The 21,567-nt window shown below is 56.8% G+C and overlaps 1 protein-coding gene across 1 annotated transcript in view; it reads right to left on the minus strand.

Moving 5' to 3' along the window:
• Positions 1-21,567, minus strand: part of BTBD16 (BTB domain containing 16) — a 44,832-nt gene extending 23,265 nt beyond the window's left edge. The window contains exons 1-8 of the mRNA XM_062215182.1: positions 21,556-21,567; positions 19,473-19,621; positions 13,878-13,951; positions 12,766-12,909; positions 10,610-10,699; positions 9,499-9,613; positions 7,343-7,412; positions 5,782-5,912 (exon numbers count right to left, since the gene is read on the minus strand). Coding sequence (XP_062071166.1) covers positions 5,782-5,912; positions 7,343-7,412; positions 9,499-9,613; positions 10,610-10,699; positions 12,766-12,909; positions 13,878-13,951; positions 19,473-19,621; positions 21,556-21,567 — 785 coding nt within the window. The remainder of the gene's footprint in view (positions 1-5,781; positions 5,913-7,342; positions 7,413-9,498; positions 9,614-10,609; positions 10,700-12,765; positions 12,910-13,877; positions 13,952-19,472; positions 19,622-21,555) is intronic.

Consider the following 21,567-nt stretch of genomic DNA (forward strand, 5'->3'; position numbering starts at 1 on the left):
GTCACCGCCTCTCCATTCACCGCCAAAGCATTGGCTCCAAAGGGCAAGGGCAGTGTCAGCCGCCCGCCCCTCACGCCGCTGCTGGGCAGAGGAGAACGGTCGCCTTCCTCTTGTTTGGTTTCCGGGCCGTGGGCTTTGACCCTGGCCAGACAGGACCAAGTTTGTCACTGTCTGGGCGCCAGCGGGGAGACTGCACAGTCACTTGGCGTGCTGTCCCCACAAATTGCACTGTCAGCGGGCGGGGGCGGGGGAGGGAAAGCTGCGTGACTCCCCTGGCAGGTTCCACACTGGAGGTGCCCGGACGGTTCTTGGAGATCTTGCCAAAGAGGCACTGGCAGCCACGGCGGGGGGCAGTTGGGGTTCCGAGTATTTGGGAAGCATCCGTCGCTGCAGTGAGGAGCCAAGGGAGGATGTTCCAGCACCTTGCTTTACCGGAGACGTCCGATGGCCTCAGTCACCCTGGAACTCACGGCAGTGCCGGGTCTCCCTCCCTCCCACCCACCCACCCAGGCAGGCACGGGGCAGGGATGCCTGGGATCACGGGTGCTCACTGGCAGCCACTGGAACAGAGCCGAGGTCTGTTCTTTAGAAGAAAAGACCGCTCTGCACAAAACAGTGTCCTCTATTATGGCTTTGGAGAGAGAATTGTATCCAAACAATAAAAGCCCCTTTTGAATACGGACCCTGGTGAAAGCTGGCACATGTGACCAGGTTCTGAACAAGGGGATCCATTGCAGCGTTGCTTGTCGTGGCAAATGGCAGAACAGAACAGAAGGGCGTTAGGACGGGCATGAGAAAAGATTGCTGTGTGTTCACAGAGCCCCGAACGCTGAAAATACAGCGAGCCGATTAGATACAGAAGCAGGCGCACAGGCGGGACACACGGCCGCTGGGTGCGGAGCTCAGCCTGTGACAGCGGCTCTGAGACTGAAACCTTTGCAAAACAAGCTGGGTGTTCTTTCTGCGTGCACAGGAGGTAGTGAGAGCATGAACACAGGAGTAGAGCCACACAAGTTCCTAACAGCGGTTTGATCGTCTTTAGGAAGGGATGGAGGGAGCGAGAGAGGGACCGAGGGGAACTTAGGTGACGTCGGCTTTATTGGTGGTGTTTCATTTCTAATACACAACAAAATGCTGCCGTCCATTCATCTGGGGAAGTGAGGACTACCGTGTTTTTTACCTTTTTTTTTTTGACAGGCAGAGTGGACAGTGAGAAAGAGAGACAGAGAGAAAGGTCTTCCTTTTGCCGTTGGTTCACCCTCCAATGGCCGCCGCGGTAGCGCGCTGCGGCCGGCGCATCGCGCTGTTCCGATGGCAGGAGCCAGGTGCTTCTCCTGGTCTCCCATGGGGTGCAGGACCCAAGGACTTGGGCCATCCTCCACTGCACTCCCTGGCCACAGCAGAGAGCTGGCCTGGAAGAGGGGCAACCGGGACAGGATCGGTGCCCCAACCGGGACTAGAACCCGGTGTGCCGGCGCCGCAAGGCGGAGGATTAGCCTGTTGAGCCACGGCGCCGGCCGGACTACCGTGTTTTGTAGTATCCGCCAACCTATGTGAGCTTTTCTTCAATAAAAAGTGATCATTTCCATACCCTCACCCCCCTTAAGAAAAACGAAGGCCTTACACAGAGCACAGTAACACACTAGTAATCTGACCCTGGCTTTGACGACACTCGGGTCTGGGTTCAAATCCCAACCCTCCTGCTGAGCGAGGGGTTTCAGGCTAATCCCTTCGCTTCCGGTCATCTCCATCTGCAAGTGAAAAACCGCAGAGAGCAGCTGCCACTATAGGAATTAGTCTGGAGTGTTCTGTATACAGCTGGCGCTCAATGCTACTTTTTTTTTTAAATTTCGGCAGGCAGAGTTAGACAGTGAGAGAGAGAGAGAGACAGACAGAGAGAAAGGTCTTCTTTCTGTTGGTTCACCCCCCTAATGGCTGCTATAGCCAACGCGCTGCACCGATCTGAAGCCAGGAGCCAGGTGCTTCCTCCCGGTCTCCCATGCGGGTGCAGGGGCCCAAGCACTTGGGCCATCCTCCACTGCCTTCCTGGGCCACAGCAGAGAGCTGGACTGGAAGAGGAGCAACCAGGACTCAAACCCGACGCCCATATGGGATGCCAGTGCCGCAGGTGGAGGATTAACCAAGTGAGCCACAGCGCCAGCCCCTCAGTGCTACTATTAACCAGGGAAGGGCTCGCTGCAGGATCTGTTCCATTGAGATGGGAGCCTCTTGGTGTTCCAGCTGCCAGTGGGCAGCATCCCAGCCTGGAGGGAAAGCTTGGGACAGGGTGGACACGGTGGCTTTTCTTAGAGAATCTTGGGGACCTTGAGATTCCTTGGACCATGAACGGGGAGAACTGGAAACTCAGAGGGATGCTGTGCCCCCTTTTGTGTAGCAGCAACAGGGGACTCTGCGGTCTCTGCCCTCCAACAAGCACCAGGAGCTTGGCTTCCAGGGAAACAGAACTCGGAGTGAAGAGTTCATGGCAGGAGAGTTAGCAGGACACCGTCACCTCAGGGTGACCTCCAAGAAGAAAATTACTGAAAACCCAGCAAATGCCCAGGAAACTAAAAGCAAACCAGGAGCCCAGGAGGTCGGGGGCACTGTTAACCCCGAGGGGTTGACCAAATGGAAAGCAAACCCCAAAGGAAGATGAGGTCAAAGGAACTCCGGGCAGCAAAGACTCATGCCCAGGAGTTGAGGCATCTGCCAGGAAATGGATGTCGTTGTAGACACCCACGGCCACGCGTGGGGTGACGGCCACGTCAGCGGCAGGAGCGGCAGCTATGTGCAGCCAAGGGGCGCCCCCTCCCCGACCTCAGGCTGTGTTGTTCTCACAGGTCCCACTCTGGCCACGAGGCTCCCCGGGACACCCAGTCCTCACTGGGTTCTTGCATGCTGGGAAGGAAGCCCCAGGCTCCTCAGTGATTGAGCCACAGCGCAGGATCGAGGGGAGGATGTGGACTTTGCAGCCAGGGGAGCCCTGCCCGGCCCTCTTTTCTTGGGGGTCAGCACTGCACCTCCTGCACGGGGATGGGGGGTGGAGGGGGGGTGTGGAATTGAGACAACACATGCAGCACAGCACAAGCCAAAAGCCAGGTTCACGTAATCGGGCGTGGGCCGAGGTGCCAAGCCCACCAGCACCCTAGGAAGGGGAACCCCCTCCTGGTTAAGTGTCTAACAGGTGCCCCTCTTCCTGTGTTCTCTGCTGGCCCCCTACTTCAAGCTGCAGCATAGGCACCCCCTGGAGATCAGCCCCAGATGACGTGGCTAGAGTCTGGGGAGCTGACGGCCGGGTCACCTCCACTTGCCCACCTGTGGCACACGGCCCTTACGTGCCCAAGGCCAAGCAAGGCCCTTCCCTCCTCAAGCAGGATGGCCCTGGACAGTGGGGGCGGGGGGGGGGGTGGAGGAGCAGCGCCCATTTCCCCGTCAGTCATGTCTGCCTCGGCTGGGGAGTCTAGACACCTAGTGCGTCATGCCCTTGACCTCTTTTCCTGCCCAGCTGGTGTTTTGTTGGCATGTCCCGTGGCCAAACTTTCTGGCTGTGGTTAGACGTTTTTCCCCTCTTTTTTGGTTAAATGCTCCTGGGGGCGGGGAGGGGGAGACAGCTCAGCCTTTCCAAGGGAGGGTCTGTGTTGTGAGGAGCCTAAGAGACTGCCATGTTTATCTGTTTGGCAATGATTGTGTAAGACTTGCTCCACTGGAGGGTGGGGAAAGCAAAGGGAACCAGAGCACAGGGCTCCGGGAATTCACTGCTGCCCTGGGGCTGCCCCGGGGCTGGAGTCCCCACGGTCTTGTGAGATACCATGGTCTCCCCTAACACCAGGACTCTGTCCCACCAACTGCATGGCTCTGAACACAGAGACTGCCACACGCTACCTGGTCAATTCAAACTCACAGCAGAATAGATCTTCCCAGATCCAATTCTGAAATGAGAACACTTCCGACCACATTAGCACGAGAGAACACTGACTTTCTAATACGCCACTAAGATTATTTTTTTAGTAGAGTTGAGTTTTCACTTTTGAAATTTGCCCATAGGGAACACAATTGTCATAACCTCACAGAGAGGACTAAAAGTTTTAAAAGAGTCTCAAAAGGAGACACTACACACAGTCCTCTGCTGGCTCCTGCAGTGGGGGGGGGGGGAGGGAACTGTTGTGTGTCGGGGGGGGGACTGTTGTCGGGGACAGTATTGATCAGTGGCATTAAAGTATTGCATAGATATTCAGATTTCTTAAACTTGATCACTCTACTGTGATTAAGCAAATTCTTTTTCCTGGGAAATGAACTCTGAAGCATTTGGAGTAAAGGATCATGTCATAAGCATGTCAGAGATCACATGTAAGCAAACACAGCAGAGAATGAACAATGGGGTGACTCAAGACAAAGGGTATATCGATATTTTCTGCTCTATTCTTGTAACTTTTAAAGATGGAAATCATTTCCATGTAAACATTTTCTAGAAGACTAATACACACAAACAGAAAGTTCTTTTGACTTGGAAATTTCATTCCTAGGACGATAACCCAAGATAAAGATGGACACACGTGGGGCCAGCATTGTGGCATAGCAGGTAAAGCTGTGGCCTGCAGTGCCGGCATCCCATGTGGACACTGGTTCTAGTCCTGGTGCTCCTCTTCCCATCCAGCTCTCTGCTATAGTCTGGGATAGCAATAGAAGATGGCCCAAGTCCTTGGGCCCTTGCACCCACATGGGAGACCTGGGGGAAGCTCCTGGCTCCTGGCTTTGGATTGGCGCAGCTCTGACCGTTGCAGCTAATTGGAGAGTGAACCAGTGGATGGAACTCACTCACTCTTTCTCTCTCTCTCTCTCTCTCTCTCTCTCTCTCTCTCTGCCTCTCCTTCTTTCTCTGTGTAACTCAAATAAATAAAATAAATCTTAAAAAAAAATGGACACACTTAAGGACACTGGCCGAGGAGCTATTCATGTTGGTGACACATGGAGTAACCCAACAGGCTGTGCGCTGGGGAATGGGGCCGCAAAGTCCTGGAAGGAAAGACGGCATTTCGGGGAGGCAGATCAGCGTTCACGGAGCCCCCTTGTGGGTGAGAACCAGCGGGAGGTCTAAGGAAGGTCCTTGTGGCTGCCTCGTGACACAGGAGATGGAGGAGGAAGATCAAGAGCCAATGGCCCCGGCCTAGAGGTGTGGTTGGAAGGGGCTCGGAGGCAAGATACTGGTCAGAGACCCTGCAGTGGTCCCAGTGAGATCGCGGGAGACTGGCCTCAGGCTGGGGCTGGTGCTCAGAGGAGGAGAGCCTCGCAGAGAGGGGCTCAGTGTGGAAGCAGAGCCGGCCTCATGGCTGCCGTGAGGTCACAGTGGCGCAGCGAAGGGCGGGGGGCCGCATTCGAGCGGGCAGTGGAATGTCTGGGTCTAGAACTGCTCCGTGAGGATTGGGGCTAGGCACAGGAACTGACTGGGGGAGGAGGGGGCTTTTTCCCCTGCCTCTCTGTTTCCCAAAACAATGGATTAGAAACAATTCGTAGGCAATAAAGTTTTGGACTTTCTCACCCAGGTGGGTAATGAGACAGGAGGCACCCGGAGGGTCCCTGCAGAGGGGGAGCATGAAGGGAGCCTCCGCCCCAGGGGCATGCATGGGGCCCCAGGCTGCAGGCCCAGCTGTCCATCCGAGGACAGGATGTGGCCACGTCCAGCAGGGTATGACTGCAGCCCTGTGGATCCCTCCCTTCCTGAAACGCCCCCATCTCTGCCCCCCATGCCCCCCACAGGGGAGCGCCCCCAGAGCCGGCTCTGACCTGGGCGACTTCAGCACCTTGTGCAGCAGCTCCTGCGGGATTTTCCTGAGGTGGACCTGCATCCCCACCAGAGGGACCAAGTTCATTTCCAGCCACTTCTCGCAGGCAGTGGTGAGCTGCTCCTCCTTGTACTGAGGGGAAAAGGGGGGGGGGTGGGGGGGCACCGGATGAGGAATCCCTGAACCGGCAGCACCCTCTGCTGGCCGGCCACGGAGCCACGCCAGGTGTGCGCCTGGGGAGGGAGCTCCACGCGGCAGATGTGCACCGGCAGTAGTGACCGTGACTCAAAACGCTGCCCCGGTCACTGCAGTGCTGTGGGGTCAGCTCACTGTTACCCCGATTTCACCAAAGGAGAAATGGAGGCTCTGGGCTTCTCGCTCTTGCCTGGGGTCACACACAAGTAGCAAACTGGGCACAGACCCAGGTGGCCTGACCACGGACCATGCATGCTGCACTCCCAGGGCCACAGTCAGTGACTGACCACAGAAGGGCCCCGGTACAGGTTGCTGAGGCTCTTATGTGCACACACATTAAGAGTGAGAATTAGGGCCAGGTGTCCGACACAGAAGCTAGGCAGCCACTCGGGACATCCACATTCCCCATCAGAGCGCCTGGGTTTGAGTCCTGCTCTGCTCCTTGTTCCAGTGTTTTGCTAATGTGCACCCCTGGGGGCAGTGGGTGACAGTGGCTTAAGTAGTTGGGCCCCTGCCACCCATGTCGCAGACCTGGATTGGATTCCCTGCTCCTGGCTTCTGCCTGGTCCAGGCCCAGCTGTGGTGGGCATTTGGGAAGGGAACCAGTAGATGGGAGATCTCTTGTTGTCTTTGTCTTTCTGTCTCTCTGCCTTTCACATAGAATAAATAAAAGTACATTTAAGGACAGGGCAAGTGGGAAAGGCTCCCTGGAGCAGGGACCTTGACAGATCTTCCTACACCTTGCACATCTCAGGGCCTGGGGCCTTTGAGGGGACAAAGGGCTGCTGAGAAGCTGACCCCACGCAAAGGCACCACTGAGAGAGACTTTCTAACCCCAGGGTTTGCCTTTGACAAATAGGCAGATAAAGGTCCTTCTAGGTGATCAGAGTGCTGTGACCTGCGGATTGCACATGCACTGGAATGTTCCCCGTTGTGAGTGCCCCTCTGGGCCCCTGGCGGCCTCACAGAGGGAGCTGGAGTCCTGAGGCCTGAGCTGTGGGCCCAGCACGGCTGCTCACTGCCCTCTGATAATGAAAGCTGCCTTGTTATTTATTCCCAGGCTGGATCCAGGGTCAAGATCACCCGGTCCAGGGAAATCATCCTGGAAGTTTTTGGTTTTTTATGAGAAAGGCTGGGCTGCCCTCCCAGGTGCCCAGGTGCCCAGGATTAAGGTCTTCCTACATTCTGGTGTTAAAGCACCCACTTAATTTATTCTAACACGTGTGTTCCCTTGGCCAACTAAAGCACTGCTCGGTCCTCGAGTCGGTGCCTTTATGTAGATTCTTTTGGAGATGGGCCTCATGGGAGAAATCCCAGAGTCCGCGGTGCTCTTGGAGGGGCCCCGGGCCCTGCCAGGCCGTTCTCACCTTGCAGCCGGCCAGGTAGAAGTTCTTGATGGTGCTTGACGTGAGTCCGTTCATCATGATGGCCACACACCTGTGGGGAGAGACCTGCTGCACCTGTGGCCCTCCCGGCTGCCCCCAGAGGAGCAGGGAGCTTCAGGGAGCTTCGTTCAGCTCCAGATGCCAGGGAGACCTCCCAGAGGGAAGGGAGACTTGTGTGCTGAGGGACGTTGGGCCAGACCAGCGAGGTCTCACACAAAGAGCTCTGGGCTAAGAGATGAGGCCAGAAAGGATAAAGTAACCTTGGCAGCAGGTAGCAGCACTGCGGCTCAGAGCAAAGCAGCTCAGCTGCCTACTCGGGGCTTCCTCTCAGCCAGTGCAGCCCCTGGCTGTGCCTGCGCACCGCTCCCTGTACAGACCATCGGGCCACTGGAGGGGACTCCAGCCCTGTCCCCTCTGCACACATACAGATGCAAAGAGCAACTTCTGGATGAAAATTGTGGTCCTTTCTCGTGACCAGGCCTTGCCTACTTGACTCACTCACTCCTTAAGGACAGGCTTATCGTGCCAGGCCCCAGGCGAGGCCTTTGGTATGCATACAAGGCTGAGGGGCCTGGGACAGGAGGTGACCCACATGACCCAATTCCCACATCGTGGAGGCTGTGGGCCTGGGGCTGCTGGCAGGCCGGTTATCTGCAGACCTGGGCCTGGGCCCATCAGCCTCCGGCAGGCCCAGGCCTGCTCATCCAGACATGGTGGATGCACGGTTCAGACCTCAGTGGCCATCTGGACAATTTTGTCATGAGTGGGAGCTCAGCTGAGACGACCTCTAGGGTCTCCTCCAGCCCCTGGCACCCCTCCCCCACACCCAACCCTCGCCAACCACACCATCAACCTGGCCTTTGTGCAGGCGGAGCAAGAGACAACGTGACCATCTCATCTGAGCAAAGCAGAGACCACAGGGTTGGGGTGCAGGTTCTGGGGCTCCTGGACCTCGCTCAAGTCCTGCCCTCTCTACTTGGAAGTGGTGAAGCCTGGTGCAAGATACACAGCCCTCCAAGCTTCTGTTTCAGTCCTGCCCCCTACAGCGGCCGGGCGGATGGATGGAGGGGATCCCTGCTAAGAGCTGGAAGAGCAGCTAACTAGCCAGTGCTCCATCTCAAAGCCCCTGGTGCCAACACCCTGAGTGCCCAGCGGCGTCCCGGGAAGGGGACAGGACAAATGCTATGAGCTCAGTTTTACAGGGGCAACCATGGAGGTTCATGGCGAAAGGGGCAGCTTACTGCAGGGCTGGGCCCTGACCCTCCTCTTGGGCTCTGGGTTGCTCTTGACTCTGCAGGCAGAGATCAGTGGCACTGGAGATTCTTCGCCCTCTCAGAGTACTGCCGTGGCTGCCTGGACACAGGCAGAGGCTCAGAGACCATCACTCCCTCATGATGTCCGCACCCACAAGCTCTCCAGCTGTCCAGGGCCCAGGTAACTCTGGTTGGGATGAGGATGCTTTCCCATCTGGTACCAGCCCACCTTGGCTGCCTCCAGGTCCCCCAGGATGGAATCCCCCAGGACAGCCCGGGTCTGAATGCCCGGGAGAAAGGCTGTGTCTCCAAATGAGCAGGCGTGGTTGCAATCAATGTTGACTTTGATCTTTGTGTTTTCCTCTCTCCCCGGTGATCTGCAATGGCCACATGCAACGACAGAAACACTGTCATGTCCGAAAGAAGTGGGGGAAGAGAACGGACAGAGGGGGAAAGTCGTCTTCCTCCCCATGGCCAATTGCTATGCGTGTACTCTGTGGAGAGAGGAATTGTTAGCCAAAGATGAAAAGCAGTGAAATCGGTAGGCCAGCCTGGTAGGAGGGCTGCCTGGAAGTCACTTTGTGCACCTGCTAAACCTCCCGCAGTGGTAAAGGTGTCCCCACTTGCATGCCATTTCTGGGAGCCGAGTCCTGTGGCTACAGGGGCACACTGCTGGTTACTGCAAAGAGGGCGCTGCTCCACGATGCGCTGAGAACATGCTTGTGTGGATCACGGCCTCGAATCCTTTTCAAGTTCAAAGCTGTGCTTAGCTCAAAGGGATCCCAGTGTCTCAGCCAAGCGGAGAGAGACATTCTGTGCCGTGGGCCAGGAAGAGCCCTCCTGGTTTTGCCCAGTGCTGGCCCAGGCCCCTCCCCGTCTCCTTACCTTTGAAACAGGTGGCTGAACTGGAGGATGTGAGCGGAAGCCAGCACCCCCAGCACGTCGTTCAAGTCGATCTCCACCTCGCTCAGGTACAGGTGCTTCAGAGCCGTGGCAAAGGCTGGACAGGCAGCAGCGGAGACAGTGGTCAGCTGGGGCTCTGCACACCTGGACACCACCCTCAGCCCCCACTCCTGCTGCAGAGACACCGTGGGTGGCCAGAGACGCTGTGTAGACAGCACCCAGGCTGTGATGAGCCGGCTTCCAGCCCTGCCACAGGACTTGAGATGAAGCCGAAGCCAGCTGAGCTCCTGCTGAACGAATGCCCCTTTGTCCCTGTCCTGAGTCTCCGCCTTGGGGTCCTCTCCTAACCTGGGGTCTGTAGCCTGTGCAGGAATGGGACAGTGGGCAGTGGGCAAATAGGTGTGTTTTTTCTCTGACACCTACACATAAGTAGCTTTGAGCAGATTTTCTATTTCATCTAATACTTGAAAAACAGTCAAAGACCCTGGAAAAAGCCAGGGCAGTTTGATAGTTCAGGGGCTGGACTGCCCTGGCGAGGGCCCAGAGGGGCTGAGCTTTTCCCAAGTCCTCTGTGGTCCCCACGCAGAGCTGTGCAGCTGCCACAGAGTGCTCAGAGGACGCTGGCTGAGGCCGGTCGCTTCCTGACGCAGCGGCTCCTAAGCCCACGCTGTCACAGGATGTCATGCACACTGCATTCACGCACAAGTCTGTTCCTGAAAGGGGTGGGGAGGTGAGCCCCAGGAGCGCCCTGGGGAAGCCAGCAGGGCTCCTGGGCAGGGGGCAGAGGGTCAGATGCTGGCCAGGAGCAAGGGTGGACCTGAGGGCTTCCCTGGCTGGTGTGACCCTGGAATGTGCGGCTCCATTGTCACTGGATCTGAGAAGCCTCCTCAGCTTCCCGCCACTTGCACACCCCTCGTGCCCCTGCCCAGTGGCCAGCCCTCGTGTCCCTTCTCTCTGTGCACTGTTCTGGCATCTTCGCTAAGGGAGCACCGGACACTGTGCATCACTTATTTGTGTTTTGTTTGTTCGTTTTTAAATGTGAGAGGACCGTTGGTTCAAAGACACTCTCAGAACATGAAGGCAAATATGTTACCGACTCTAGTGACGGCTGGGTCATTGATCTTCAGGTAAATGGTCATCCTCTTCATCGGGGACCTCTCTTTGATCTTCCTGGGCAACTGATCTGGCAAAGGAAACCAGGTAAGGCCGTATGGACGGCGGGGCGGCCACAGCCAGGGGAATGTCAGAGGCTCGAACGGCCCTCCACACAACTCCTTCTTGCTACTCAGCTTCTCTGGTGGATGCATTTTAAAAATAATTATTTATTTTGAAACAGTGTAATACTTATGGAAGTTGCAACAATAATACTGAGAGTTCTGTGGACCTCTGCCCAGCTTCCCCTGCTAATCTTATATGGCCACCATGTGCCGTCAAAACTGGGAAACAGATGCTCACTGATCTATAACCTTAAAATTAACTAATTAATAAATATTGTAGCTATTTATTCCCAGCACTCATTCCCACCCCCCGGCTCCCGTCTCTCAAGAGGCCGTGAGCAGTTTGAGGGTAGGGAGTGGGCCTTGGCCGTTCCTGCACCTGTCACCGGGGCAGGTCAGGCATGAGGTGGGTGGGCTGAGGACGAACGAGGGACTGGGGCACCGCCCAGCGGCTCGTGACACCTCGCCATGCATAGGTCTGCACACTGTGGGGGCTGCCACTGAGGAAGGGCAGACGGGGCCCCGCCCACTCACCGCTGTGCACCTTGGGCACAGAGGCCACAGCCCCAGACCCTTCCCGCTCCTCTGCTCACTGTCCCCTTAGCTCAAGTGACCCCTCGTGCAAGGCAGCACCCCCACCCACCTCTAGCTTTTATTCTTCCGGCAGACTAGAGGCACTGTGGCTGTCGTCACACCCCGTGTCTGCAGGGTGTGAGCTACCAGGCAGGTGCACGGCATACACTGCCGCTAGGGAGGAGTGGGCTGGAAGCTTGGATCCCATCATCGCAAGCTCAAGACCCCGGGTAATGGAAACAGACACGAGTGGGAGCCAAAAACACGTCTCACTTCCCAACCGCAAAGACCGGAGAGCAAGGCGACGACAGAGACCCCTGCTCCTCGGGCTCCCCTCGCCAGCCCCGAGCGCTGGGCACCATTCAGGCTCTCACTCAGCAAATGGTCATCCCGCACCTGCTGAGGGCCGGCTGTCATTCTCCTCCCCGGCACACCTGCAGGGTCACTTTGTGCACGCCACAGGCTACCCGTCACCCCCACGCAGGGAGAAAACCAGACAGTGCACATGGTGCCTGGCAAGGCGCAGGCAGCAGGAGGTGGCCGACAGCACCAGCACGCTCAGGCCATCCCTCGGGCTTCTGTGCTACTGGCTCTGCTTGTCTGTCCCCCCCCATCCCCTGACTGGCTCCTTGCACAAGGCCCAGCTTAAGCTAAGCACACAACATCTCCTGAAGGAAGGAGGGAGGGTTCTCAAGTCGGAGTAAGCAGAAGATAGAAGTTCCACATCACCCACAGGGCAGGTAAAACCCCAAAATTGGGCAGGAAAGGAATAATTTGACCTCTGAGGTTTTCCGAACCCAAGGTTGTTGGTTTGTGTTTAAGGAGAGCTGCTGTTGTAGAACTTCCGACCTTCCCGGGTGTCAAGGCTGCGTGGTAAGAACGACTTTCCCATTTCATAGCTAAGGAAGTCAAGGTTGGGTCACGTGGTGAGCCTTACCCTCCACCACCAGAGTGATCAAGGTGTCCAAGCAGGGAACTGAGCGCCACGTCTCGGGGTCAAGCGACAGGCGCCATGTCTTGGGGGTCAGGAGGCAGGTACTACGTCTCGGGGTCAGGAGGCAGGCGCCATGTCTCAAGGTCAGGCGACAAGTACCATGTCTCGGGGGTCAGGCAACAGGCACCATGTCTCAAGGTCAGGAGGCAGGCGCCACATCTCGGGGTTCATGAGGCAGGTGCCACGTCTCGGGGGTGAGGTGACAGGCACCACGTGTCGGGGGTTAGGAGGCAGGTGCCATGTCTCGGGGGTTAGGCGACAGGCACCACGTCTCGGGGGTGAGGTGACAGGCACCACGTGTCGGGGGTTAGGAGGCAGGTGCCATGTCTCGGGGGTTAGGCGACAGGCACCACGTGTCGGGGGTTAGGAGGCAGGTGCCATGTCTCGGGGGTGAGGTGACAGGCACCACGTGTCGGGGGTTAGGAGGCAGGTGCCACATCTCAGGTCAGGCGACAGGCCCCATACCTTGCAGAATCCTCTCCATGTCCTTCACGGAGCTTCCAGCGCCTTGGGCCAGGGCCGCCAAGTAAAGCTTGGTCAAGGTCTCCGACTGGAAAAGCTGGGACCGATGGAGATCCCACTTGGAGCCCATGCACTCGAGGACCACATCTGGGGAAAGAGCAGTGCTGAGTGGCTGCTGGATGAGGTCCCCGCCCCCAGGCCCCCCCCCCCCCCCCCCCGCTCCCTGGTTCGGTTGTGGCTATCCAGCAGGGGATATGGGCGAGCGGCTCCCTGAGGCATTCAGGAACAGAGCGATGAAGAGTGGGCTCCAGGGCTCTGGTGCAGGCTCTTACAGGTGCATGGGAGCCATGCACTCAGCAGAGCTGCGGAGCTCAGAGGTGAGTGGGCTGCCCCCCAGCCACAGGCATGGAAGAGCAGGGATGCTGGTGGGGAACTTCCTCCTGTCTCCCTCCCTCCATCACAGCGCCTCTCAGCCTCAGTACTGGAGCTGAGCGCTCCGCAGCTGGGCTTGTATAGCAGCACCCCTGGCCTCTGTCTTCTGGAAGGTGCCTGGAGCGCCCCACTCCCCGGCTGTGACAAGCACAGATGTCCCCAGACATTGCCACGTGTCCCCTGGGGAGCCTCGGACTACTGTCAGCCGAGCTGACAGGTGAGACTCCCCCGGCCTCCCTGGGGAAGAGGGTGGACGCCGACTTCAGACAGCCCGAGGCGGGTGGGGTTGGCCCGGGCAGACTCCTCACAGGACTCCCCCATTTTCCAGCTGGACGGACCAATCGTGAGGCTCGGTCCTACCTCAGAAAAGTCCCCTTGGACAGGCACAGATGTGGATGTCAGCATCGTGAGGGCTTAGCGCCCAAAGGGGACAGAGGACAGCTTCCTGGGCCCGGGTGCTCCAATGCAAAGGCTACTCACTGACATTAGCACATGAAAATGTGTCTGCAAGGCTGGGTTTCACCCCCTGTGAATTTGGCAAACAGTTACCTATTTACAATGGGTGAGAACTGCAACTTCCAGGCGAGTGACCCACCGAGGGGCTGGCTTCCTTCCATGAAGACCACGAAGATACCCCAAAATCAGAAACATTCTGGTTTCATCCATGGGTGACCAAAACTCACCTGGCTCCCTGTTCTGGATGGACTTGTTCTTGCAATTCTCAGTGAAAAAATTCTGAATTTGAGAAAAGCATAACCTCAAGGGAAAACACAAACAAAAAATGAGGTGTTAACGACCTTTCTCACCCACTGCGCTGAGCATCACTCTAGCACAAGTGGCCAGAAGCCCCCTTCATGAGCCCCATCACAGCTCACCCTTTGGGGGTCAGCCTTTGCTGATTTGATAGACAGTGGGAGCATGACTAGCTCACCGCATGGCCCCTGTTTGCAGGCTGTCTGAATGACACCTCCTTTGGTGAGCATTTAAAACAACAGCATGGGGGCTGGCGCTGTGGCTCACTAGGCTAATCCTCCACCTGTGGTGCCGGCACCCCGGGTTCTAGTCCCAGTCCGGGTGCCGGATTCTTTCCTGGTCGCTGGTCTTCCAGTCCAGCTCTCTGCTCTGGCCCAGGAAGGCAGTGGAGGATGGCCCAAGTACTGGGCCCTGCATCTCCATGAGAGACCAGGAGGGAGCACCTGGCTCCTGGTTTCGGATCAGCGCAGCGCGCCGGCTGTAGCAGCCATTAGGGGGGTGAACCAACGGAAAAAGGAAGACCTTTCTCTCTGTCTCTCTCTCACTGTCTAATTCTGCCTGTCAAAAACAAACAAACAAAAAAAACCAACAGCATGGAGTAGACACACATACCTGCTGGAGAACAGAATAGAAGGTTCTGCTCATTTCTGGGCCATAAGCACAGCAAGAATTTTGTTTAGAGTCACAGAGTCCCCAGTCTCAGCAGGTCCAAAAGCTAAACTCAGGATCTACCCGGACCCCCACCCCCTGCCCCGCCCCTCCTCCTGGATCCCTGGTGGCGAAGACACCACCAGTCTTCAGCTGCCCACCCATCTGTGTCCCACTGAGCATGGTCTGGCATGGTGACATCTGGTCACTCGCCTACACCGGGCAAATACTTTTGATGCCCTCCGTCTCTGCCTGATTGCTCGCCCTTCATCCCCTCTCCCCAGTCACTGCCCGGTCACCGTGCCATTAGCCCTGCTCCCTCTGGGTGCACGCCCCATACAAAAGGCAAATCTGGCCTCGCCTCTCTCCCACTGAGGATCCTCCCGTGTCTCCCCAGAGCTTGTGAAGGACCCAGGCTCCTGCTGGTCTCTGCTGCCTCCCGCTCAGGGCTCCCCCTGCACCGTCTTCATCAGTCCAACCTCAGGCTGCCGCCGCCAAACTTTTGGACTCACGCCTCTGTCTGCCTAAACGCTGTCCTCCTGGTCTCTGCCCTAGAGAGCTCCCACGCATCTTTCAGAATAAGCTGAGCTGTGGCTTTCCCTGGGGAGCCTGGGCCAGTGGCCCTTCCCCTGCCCACCGTGGGGCGACCCCCATTAAAACTCCCCCTGAAGCATCTTATGGCTGTCCGTTGACTTGTGCATCCCCTGCTGCCCCCCACCCCCAAGCCTGAGCCACGTGGGGGCCGGGGCTCAGTAGACACCCATGGCATGACCGGTTGACAAGGAGATAAGAGGCTTTCCCACAGCGCGATGCACTCGTCCTGGTGCGCGAGGAAATTAAACTGAATCTCATATTCACAGCTTGGACAGTCGTCCCAAGAGAGCCAACCTGGCGGCTCCAACAGGTCTGGGTAACCTGGTGTCGACTTTGCCACACCAGATGCCAAGGATCCCGGCAGCCCTCGGGGCCACAGTACATGCAGACAGCTTGGGAGGGGCGGAGCCTGTGTCCCGAATAATACTGACTATGTGCTGCCCTTTGCGAGGGGTGAGGATGGCTACAAGTGACTCAGCCCCAGGAAGGCGCAGGGAGCTGGGTGTGTTTGCTCAACGGGAGATGTGGACCTGACCCAAGCCACCCCCGCTCCCTCCCTCAACCCCCTGCCTGCTTGGGTGACACTTCTGGGAAGAGCTGGGCAGGGTCAAGGGTTCAGACCGTGAGCTCAAAATGGAGCAAGGACTTTGGAAAAGATGGGGCAACGCCCACACAAACAGCACGGTCATCGGCTGAGCTCAGCGACGCCGGGCGACAGAGGTGACTGCATGTCCTCCTCCCGATGGCTGCCGATCAAGGTGAACCACGCAGCTCAGCAGACTCCGGGGCCAGGGCTCTCTTTAGGACCATTGGGAAAACAGGATAAACAGCATCAAGGAGCTGTTCTCTTTGCTGTTTGGGACAAAACGGCCTGAGATAAAGTAGCGGGGAATGAGCTGTTGGGGGGCTCCCCGCCCCAAGTCGTGGCCTATGCTGGAGAAAGGAGGGAGGGAAGGGGGCACCCCCTGCATCTCTGGGGACATACGGGCTTCCTGGGGTAAGCTATCCAAGGGCTTTGGCTTGATGCCTTGAACATGCAGAAGTTCTGTTTGACCAACTGAGGAGAGCCACAGGCTTGGGGCCAGATCCCAGTCTTTCCACTTTCCGCCACGTGACCTTGGACCACGTTCTCACGTGGCGGCTGTCGGGTGTCAGGAGGAGGGCGAGAGCAGCTGGCCGGCATCCCTGCTCTGAGCGTGTGTGCGGTCCACACGTGCCCTGGTGTTCCTGCTATAGCATGGAGCCTATCGCCAGTCCTGCTCTCTGTCCAGACGTCTAGGGGTCCCTTCTTGACACCCTCACCTCTCTGCGGGACCACCTCAAAATGAACCTGTGCTGCAGGCAGGATGGGAGAAAACCTCAGGCAGTGTCCTGGTTGAGGATCAGGGAGGGATACAGCCTCCAGGGTAGCTGGGAAAGAAGTTAGCATTTGCTCTCTCAGACCACACTCTGGGCCCCAGGCCTGGCGGGATCCATTGCGGTGTGAACAGGATTTGTCTTCCCCAACTCATGCAGGCACTTCCTCCCCAAAGTTTTATGTTATTGGTTAACTGCTCAACGTTAATGGAGGCTTTATCCAGTTCTGAGATCCCAGTGTGGGCCTTGGGGAGAGACTGTGTTGGGTGAGGTTGCCTGGGTGGTGGCCTGGGACGGACTCTCGACGCACTTACAAGGAGAGCCCATACAGAGGGGAGGGGATGGTGTGCTCCCGCCCCTCTGCTCCCTGGCTTGTCTCATGGTCTACCCTCTGCACACACTCTAATTCGTCAGATACCGTCCACTGGGGGCACCTGACTTCGGACTGTGAGCCTCCAAGATGAAACCTTCTCCCTCCTAACAAGCTCCTCGCAGCTGTTTTAGTTGTAGTAGTGAAAGTCTCTGCCGCTTTCAACGGAGAGCAACCCTTCCCTGAACTGATACAGGTAGGTCTGCTCCAGTCAAGGCGGACAGCGCCCCCTGGTGGGAGAAGCGGCAGCATCACCTACAAGGCCGGCGCAGAGCCTTGAGCAGGGCCTGGGGATACAGGGGTGGGCGTGGAATGGAACAAATCCAGACCCACAGCAACCCTGGGCTGTCTCTGAGCATCCCCTGATGTCCAGAGGGACAGTGCGTTACCAGGAATAAGACTCCTCTGTTATTACCTAAATGAAATAATTTATCTTATCTGTCAAAGTAAAATACAGGGGGCTGGCGCTGTGGCGTAGCGGGTAAAGGTGCCACCTCCAGTGTCAGCATCCCATATGGGCATCAGTTCGAGTCCTGGCTGCTCCACTACCTATCTAGCTCCCTGCTATGGCCTGGGAAAGCAATAGAAGATGGCCCAGCTCCTTGGGCCCCTGCACCCGCATGGGAGACCTGGAAGAAGCTCCTGGCTCGGTGCAGCTCCAGGCGTTGCAGCCAACTGGGGAGTGATCCAGTGGATGGAAGACCTCTCTCTCTCTCTCTGCCTCTCCTTCTCTGACTTTCAAATAACTAAGTAAATATTTTTAAAAAGTAAAATATAAATAAAGTTTTTTGTGTTCAAGAGGTTTCTTAAAATCACATGGGATGAGTCCCGATTGATAATATAAAGGAAACACAATCTTGTGTTTCTCAGAGAAAGCAGGTCCCTCCCATGCTGCCCCAGTGGCCCCGGCCCTCCCCCCTCTCTGTGTCCACACCTTTGCTCTCAGGGCTGCAAAGTCGAATTTGGCCGAGTGACTTGTCTTGGCTAGTGGCACATGGATGTGACTTGGCAGGTTTAGAAGGTGCCTATGCAACTGAGCTTGGCCTCTTGCTGCTGCTGATTCCATGGTAAGCATACGCCCAGGCTAGCCCACTCTCTCAGAAGGAGGAGGAGAGGCCCAGGCTATTCCACCATCTCAGAGAGAGGAGGAGAGGCTCCTGGAGCAAAGCCCGGGTGCCATTGTGGAACCGAGTTTGGAGCAGCGACCTGCCCAGTCGCTCCTGGTGTCAGCTGCCTGTGACTCCCGGTTGCCCTGCGCCACAATGGAGACGGGCACATTTGCAGAGCTACCCCCAGGAAGACAACATCCAGACAGGTTCCCTGCAGCTGCGGTGTTGGAGGCAAGGTGCTTCGCTCCGGGGAAGGTGCTAAGAAGCAAAGTGAAGCACACAGTTGTTGGCTGGCAGAGCGCACGTTAACCTCCCCGGGAATCGATGACCAAAACCGCTGCTCAGGGGATGCAGGTAACAGCACTCGCTATGGAGCACCGGCTGTTAGCCAGGAACAGGGCTCAGCATTTTCAATATCCCGTCCGACTTAATGCTCAACCATTGCACAGACGGGAAACTGAGGCTTAACGAGGCTTAGCTGGTAGCTAGAGGGCACAGAGCCAGCAGGTGGTAGAGAGGGGATGCCAGCTCTGATGGGCTGCTTCGAGCAGTCCTAACGACCTGACCACCTGCCAGTCTTCTCCGGTTTCTGCACCCACCCCCAGCTTATCTCAGCGATTCCACAACCAACCCTGGAGAACTTCACCCCTGCTTCACCATCAGTATGCGGTCACTTTGCTCTATTCCCAGGCCCAGACACAGTGCCTTCTTCCCCAGCCTGGCCCTGGCCCTGAGGAACTGGGCACCAGAGCAGTGGTGGCCAGTGGCTCTAGGGAGGGAGGATTTCGCCACTTGTTCAGCAAGCATCAAGCAAGGGGCTCCCCTGGGCCCGATGGGGCTGCAGGGGCACAGCCTGTGACCATGAGGTCACAGATACCCCTGTGGCCTGGGCAGGGCAGAGGCATCAAGTCAGGTCCAAAACACCTGGAAACAAAGTGACCTTCTGCTGTGGGGCCAGCTCAGTGTCCCCTGGGGAAGTGACGGGGAGAGCCCCTGACACGGGGAAGCAATGGTCTAGCCTGTGACTCGGCACGCTTTAGCGTTGAGAGGGCCTCGAATGATTGAGCAGAAATGGGCATTTGGAGAGGGGCTCGAACACTGGGCCATGGCTGAGTTGGTTGGCCAGGAAATCAGCTGGTCCCTGGAGGCTAAATATAGACTCCTGTTAGGGCTCCAATTCCCAGTAGAAAAAAGCCTCCTGAGTTTCTCCATGGACTGTTGTCACCACCCGCAGAAGCTGTCACAAGAACTGGTCACTTCTGACCATGTCCATGCCCCGGCGGGAGCCTTCCTTGAAGATGTGCTTCAGACAGCCCACGCAGCTAGAGGGGCCAACGCCAGGCCCACGCAGCCAGAGGGGCCAACGCCAGGCCACACAGCCAGAGGGGCCAACGCCAGGCCCCTGCCCCCAGGAACGCCATTCCCTGCCACGGCCTTTGGTTCTTTACCTGTCTGGGTTCTTCATAATATCATCAAAGTCGATGCCCACAGCTTTGCACATCTGGGACAGCGCCAGCAGGTCCCCGCAGAAGGGCTCCTTGGGGATGCGCCAGCGGTTGGTCGAGCCGACAATCCTTCGCTCCAGCCGGTCTTTGTGCTGTGCGGATCAGGGAAAAAGAGAAATTTTAAACTTCACATAAACAGCACATTTCCCTAATGGCACAGCAGACAGCAAATCGAGATGGATTTTTAAAATACTGGTCCAAGTTCAAGCGTGAACAGTATTCCCCACAGGGCATCTCCTCGAGGTAAAGTGTCACGGCCCAGGCTGAGGGTTGCAAGCTACACAGTGATTTGGGATCTAGGACCTGGATAGGAGATGCCCGAGGCTAAAGGTCAGGGAGAAAGATGGTTTCTTTGTGGGTAGCTCTGAAGAAGCCACCAGCAGGGACGGGGTTAAGCCCCCAAGTACTGTTCTGGAAGTCCCTGTCCTGACTCTGCAGAGATGGGGGCAGGGACCTTGTGCACTGTGGTAAAATACGCAACACACACAACTGCGCACCTGCGGCGTTTGTTATGTCTACAACGCTGTGCACCCATCACTTCTGCTCCAGACACTTTCTTTACCCCAAAACCAAACCCTGTATTCACAAGGCAGTCACGGCCCATGCCCCTTTCCTCGGCCCCTGGTGACCACTAATCTGCTTTCTGAGCCCAGGGATTCGCCTGCTCTGGATTTTGTGAGTGGACTTGCACACTACGTGGCCTTCTGTGTCCAGCTTCTCTCATTCATGTAAGGTTTCCAAGGCTCGCCCTCTATAGGGATTCACCCCTCTCTAGGGCTGTATAATACTCCACCACGTGGATGGACCGCATTCTGTTTATCCTCCGATCGGTCAGCGGACACTGGGTCATTCTCATCTTCCGGCTGTTGTGAACAGTGCCGCTCTCAGGGTTTGTGTGTGGGCGTCTGTTCGAACACCTGTCCTCCATTTCTTTGGATTATGTCTGTGGGAGTGGAACCACTGGGTCACTGGGCAGAGGCTTTTACTTAGACGTTTTCTTTTCTTTTCTTTTTTTTAGATTTTTTTATTTGAAAGACAGAGTTATAGAGAGGTAGAGACAGAGAGAGAGGTCTTCCATCCGCTGGTTCACTCCCCAGATGGCTGCAATGGACGGAGCTGTGCCGATCTGAAGCCAGGAGCCAGGAGCTTCTTCTGGGTCTCCCATGCAGGTGCAGGGGCCCAAGCACTTGGGCCATCCTCTGCTGCTTTCCCAGGCCATAGCAGAGAGCTGGATTGGAAGTAGAGCAGCTGGGACTAGAACCAGCGCCCATAAGGGATGCCGGCATTTCAGGCCAGGGCTTTAACCTGCTGCGCCACAGCGCGGCCCCCTTAGACATTTTCCTGATGCTGTAGTGGAACTTCAGCAGCTTCCTTCAGGGAACAGGAGAATCATCAGCCTGGATGGAAACCCAGCGAGAAGAAGAGCACCACAGGGCTGCCTGGGGATGAACGTGATGCTCGTCAGCCACCCGAGCTCCAAGAGAATGGGCAGAGACCACAAGCCACAGAGTGGAGGAGCTGGGTTCAAATCTTGCTGTTTAACGCCATGTACTGGGTGTGTGAACTTGGGCAAGTCATGTCATCTTCTGACCCTCTCAGTCCAAGTGAGAATGTTGATGATGATGGTGGTGATGGAGTTGGTAGTGATGACAACAGTGGTGATAATGGTGATGGCAGTAGTGACGGCAATGGTGGTGATGGTGGTGGTGGTAGTGGTGATGCTGGTGATGTTTTCAAGAAAATAATAAGATAAATACATAAAATCTGTGAAATATGCTGAAGTGTGGTTCCCAGAATTTGGTCAGTGATTGAAAACTATGGAACCTGAGTCTGGGTATTGTCCTGCTGTGGTGTGAGATGTGGATCGTGTTCAGACGTGGGGCTGTGCTCTTCTGGAAGGCACTGCCTGGACACGCTCTGTCTAACAGAATCAGCCTCGGGGCGTGGTCCTGGGCAACACCACGGGACCCCAGCTCTCTTCTCCTCCCTCCCCGTTACCTGCCTTCGTGTGCTATGATCTACTCACCGGATTCAACAT

The sequence above is a fragment of the Lepus europaeus genome, chromosome 17 (genome assembly GCF_033115175.1).
Source record: "Lepus europaeus isolate LE1 chromosome 17, mLepTim1.pri, whole genome shotgun sequence".
NCBI lineage: Eukaryota > Metazoa > Chordata > Mammalia > Lagomorpha > Leporidae > Lepus > Lepus europaeus.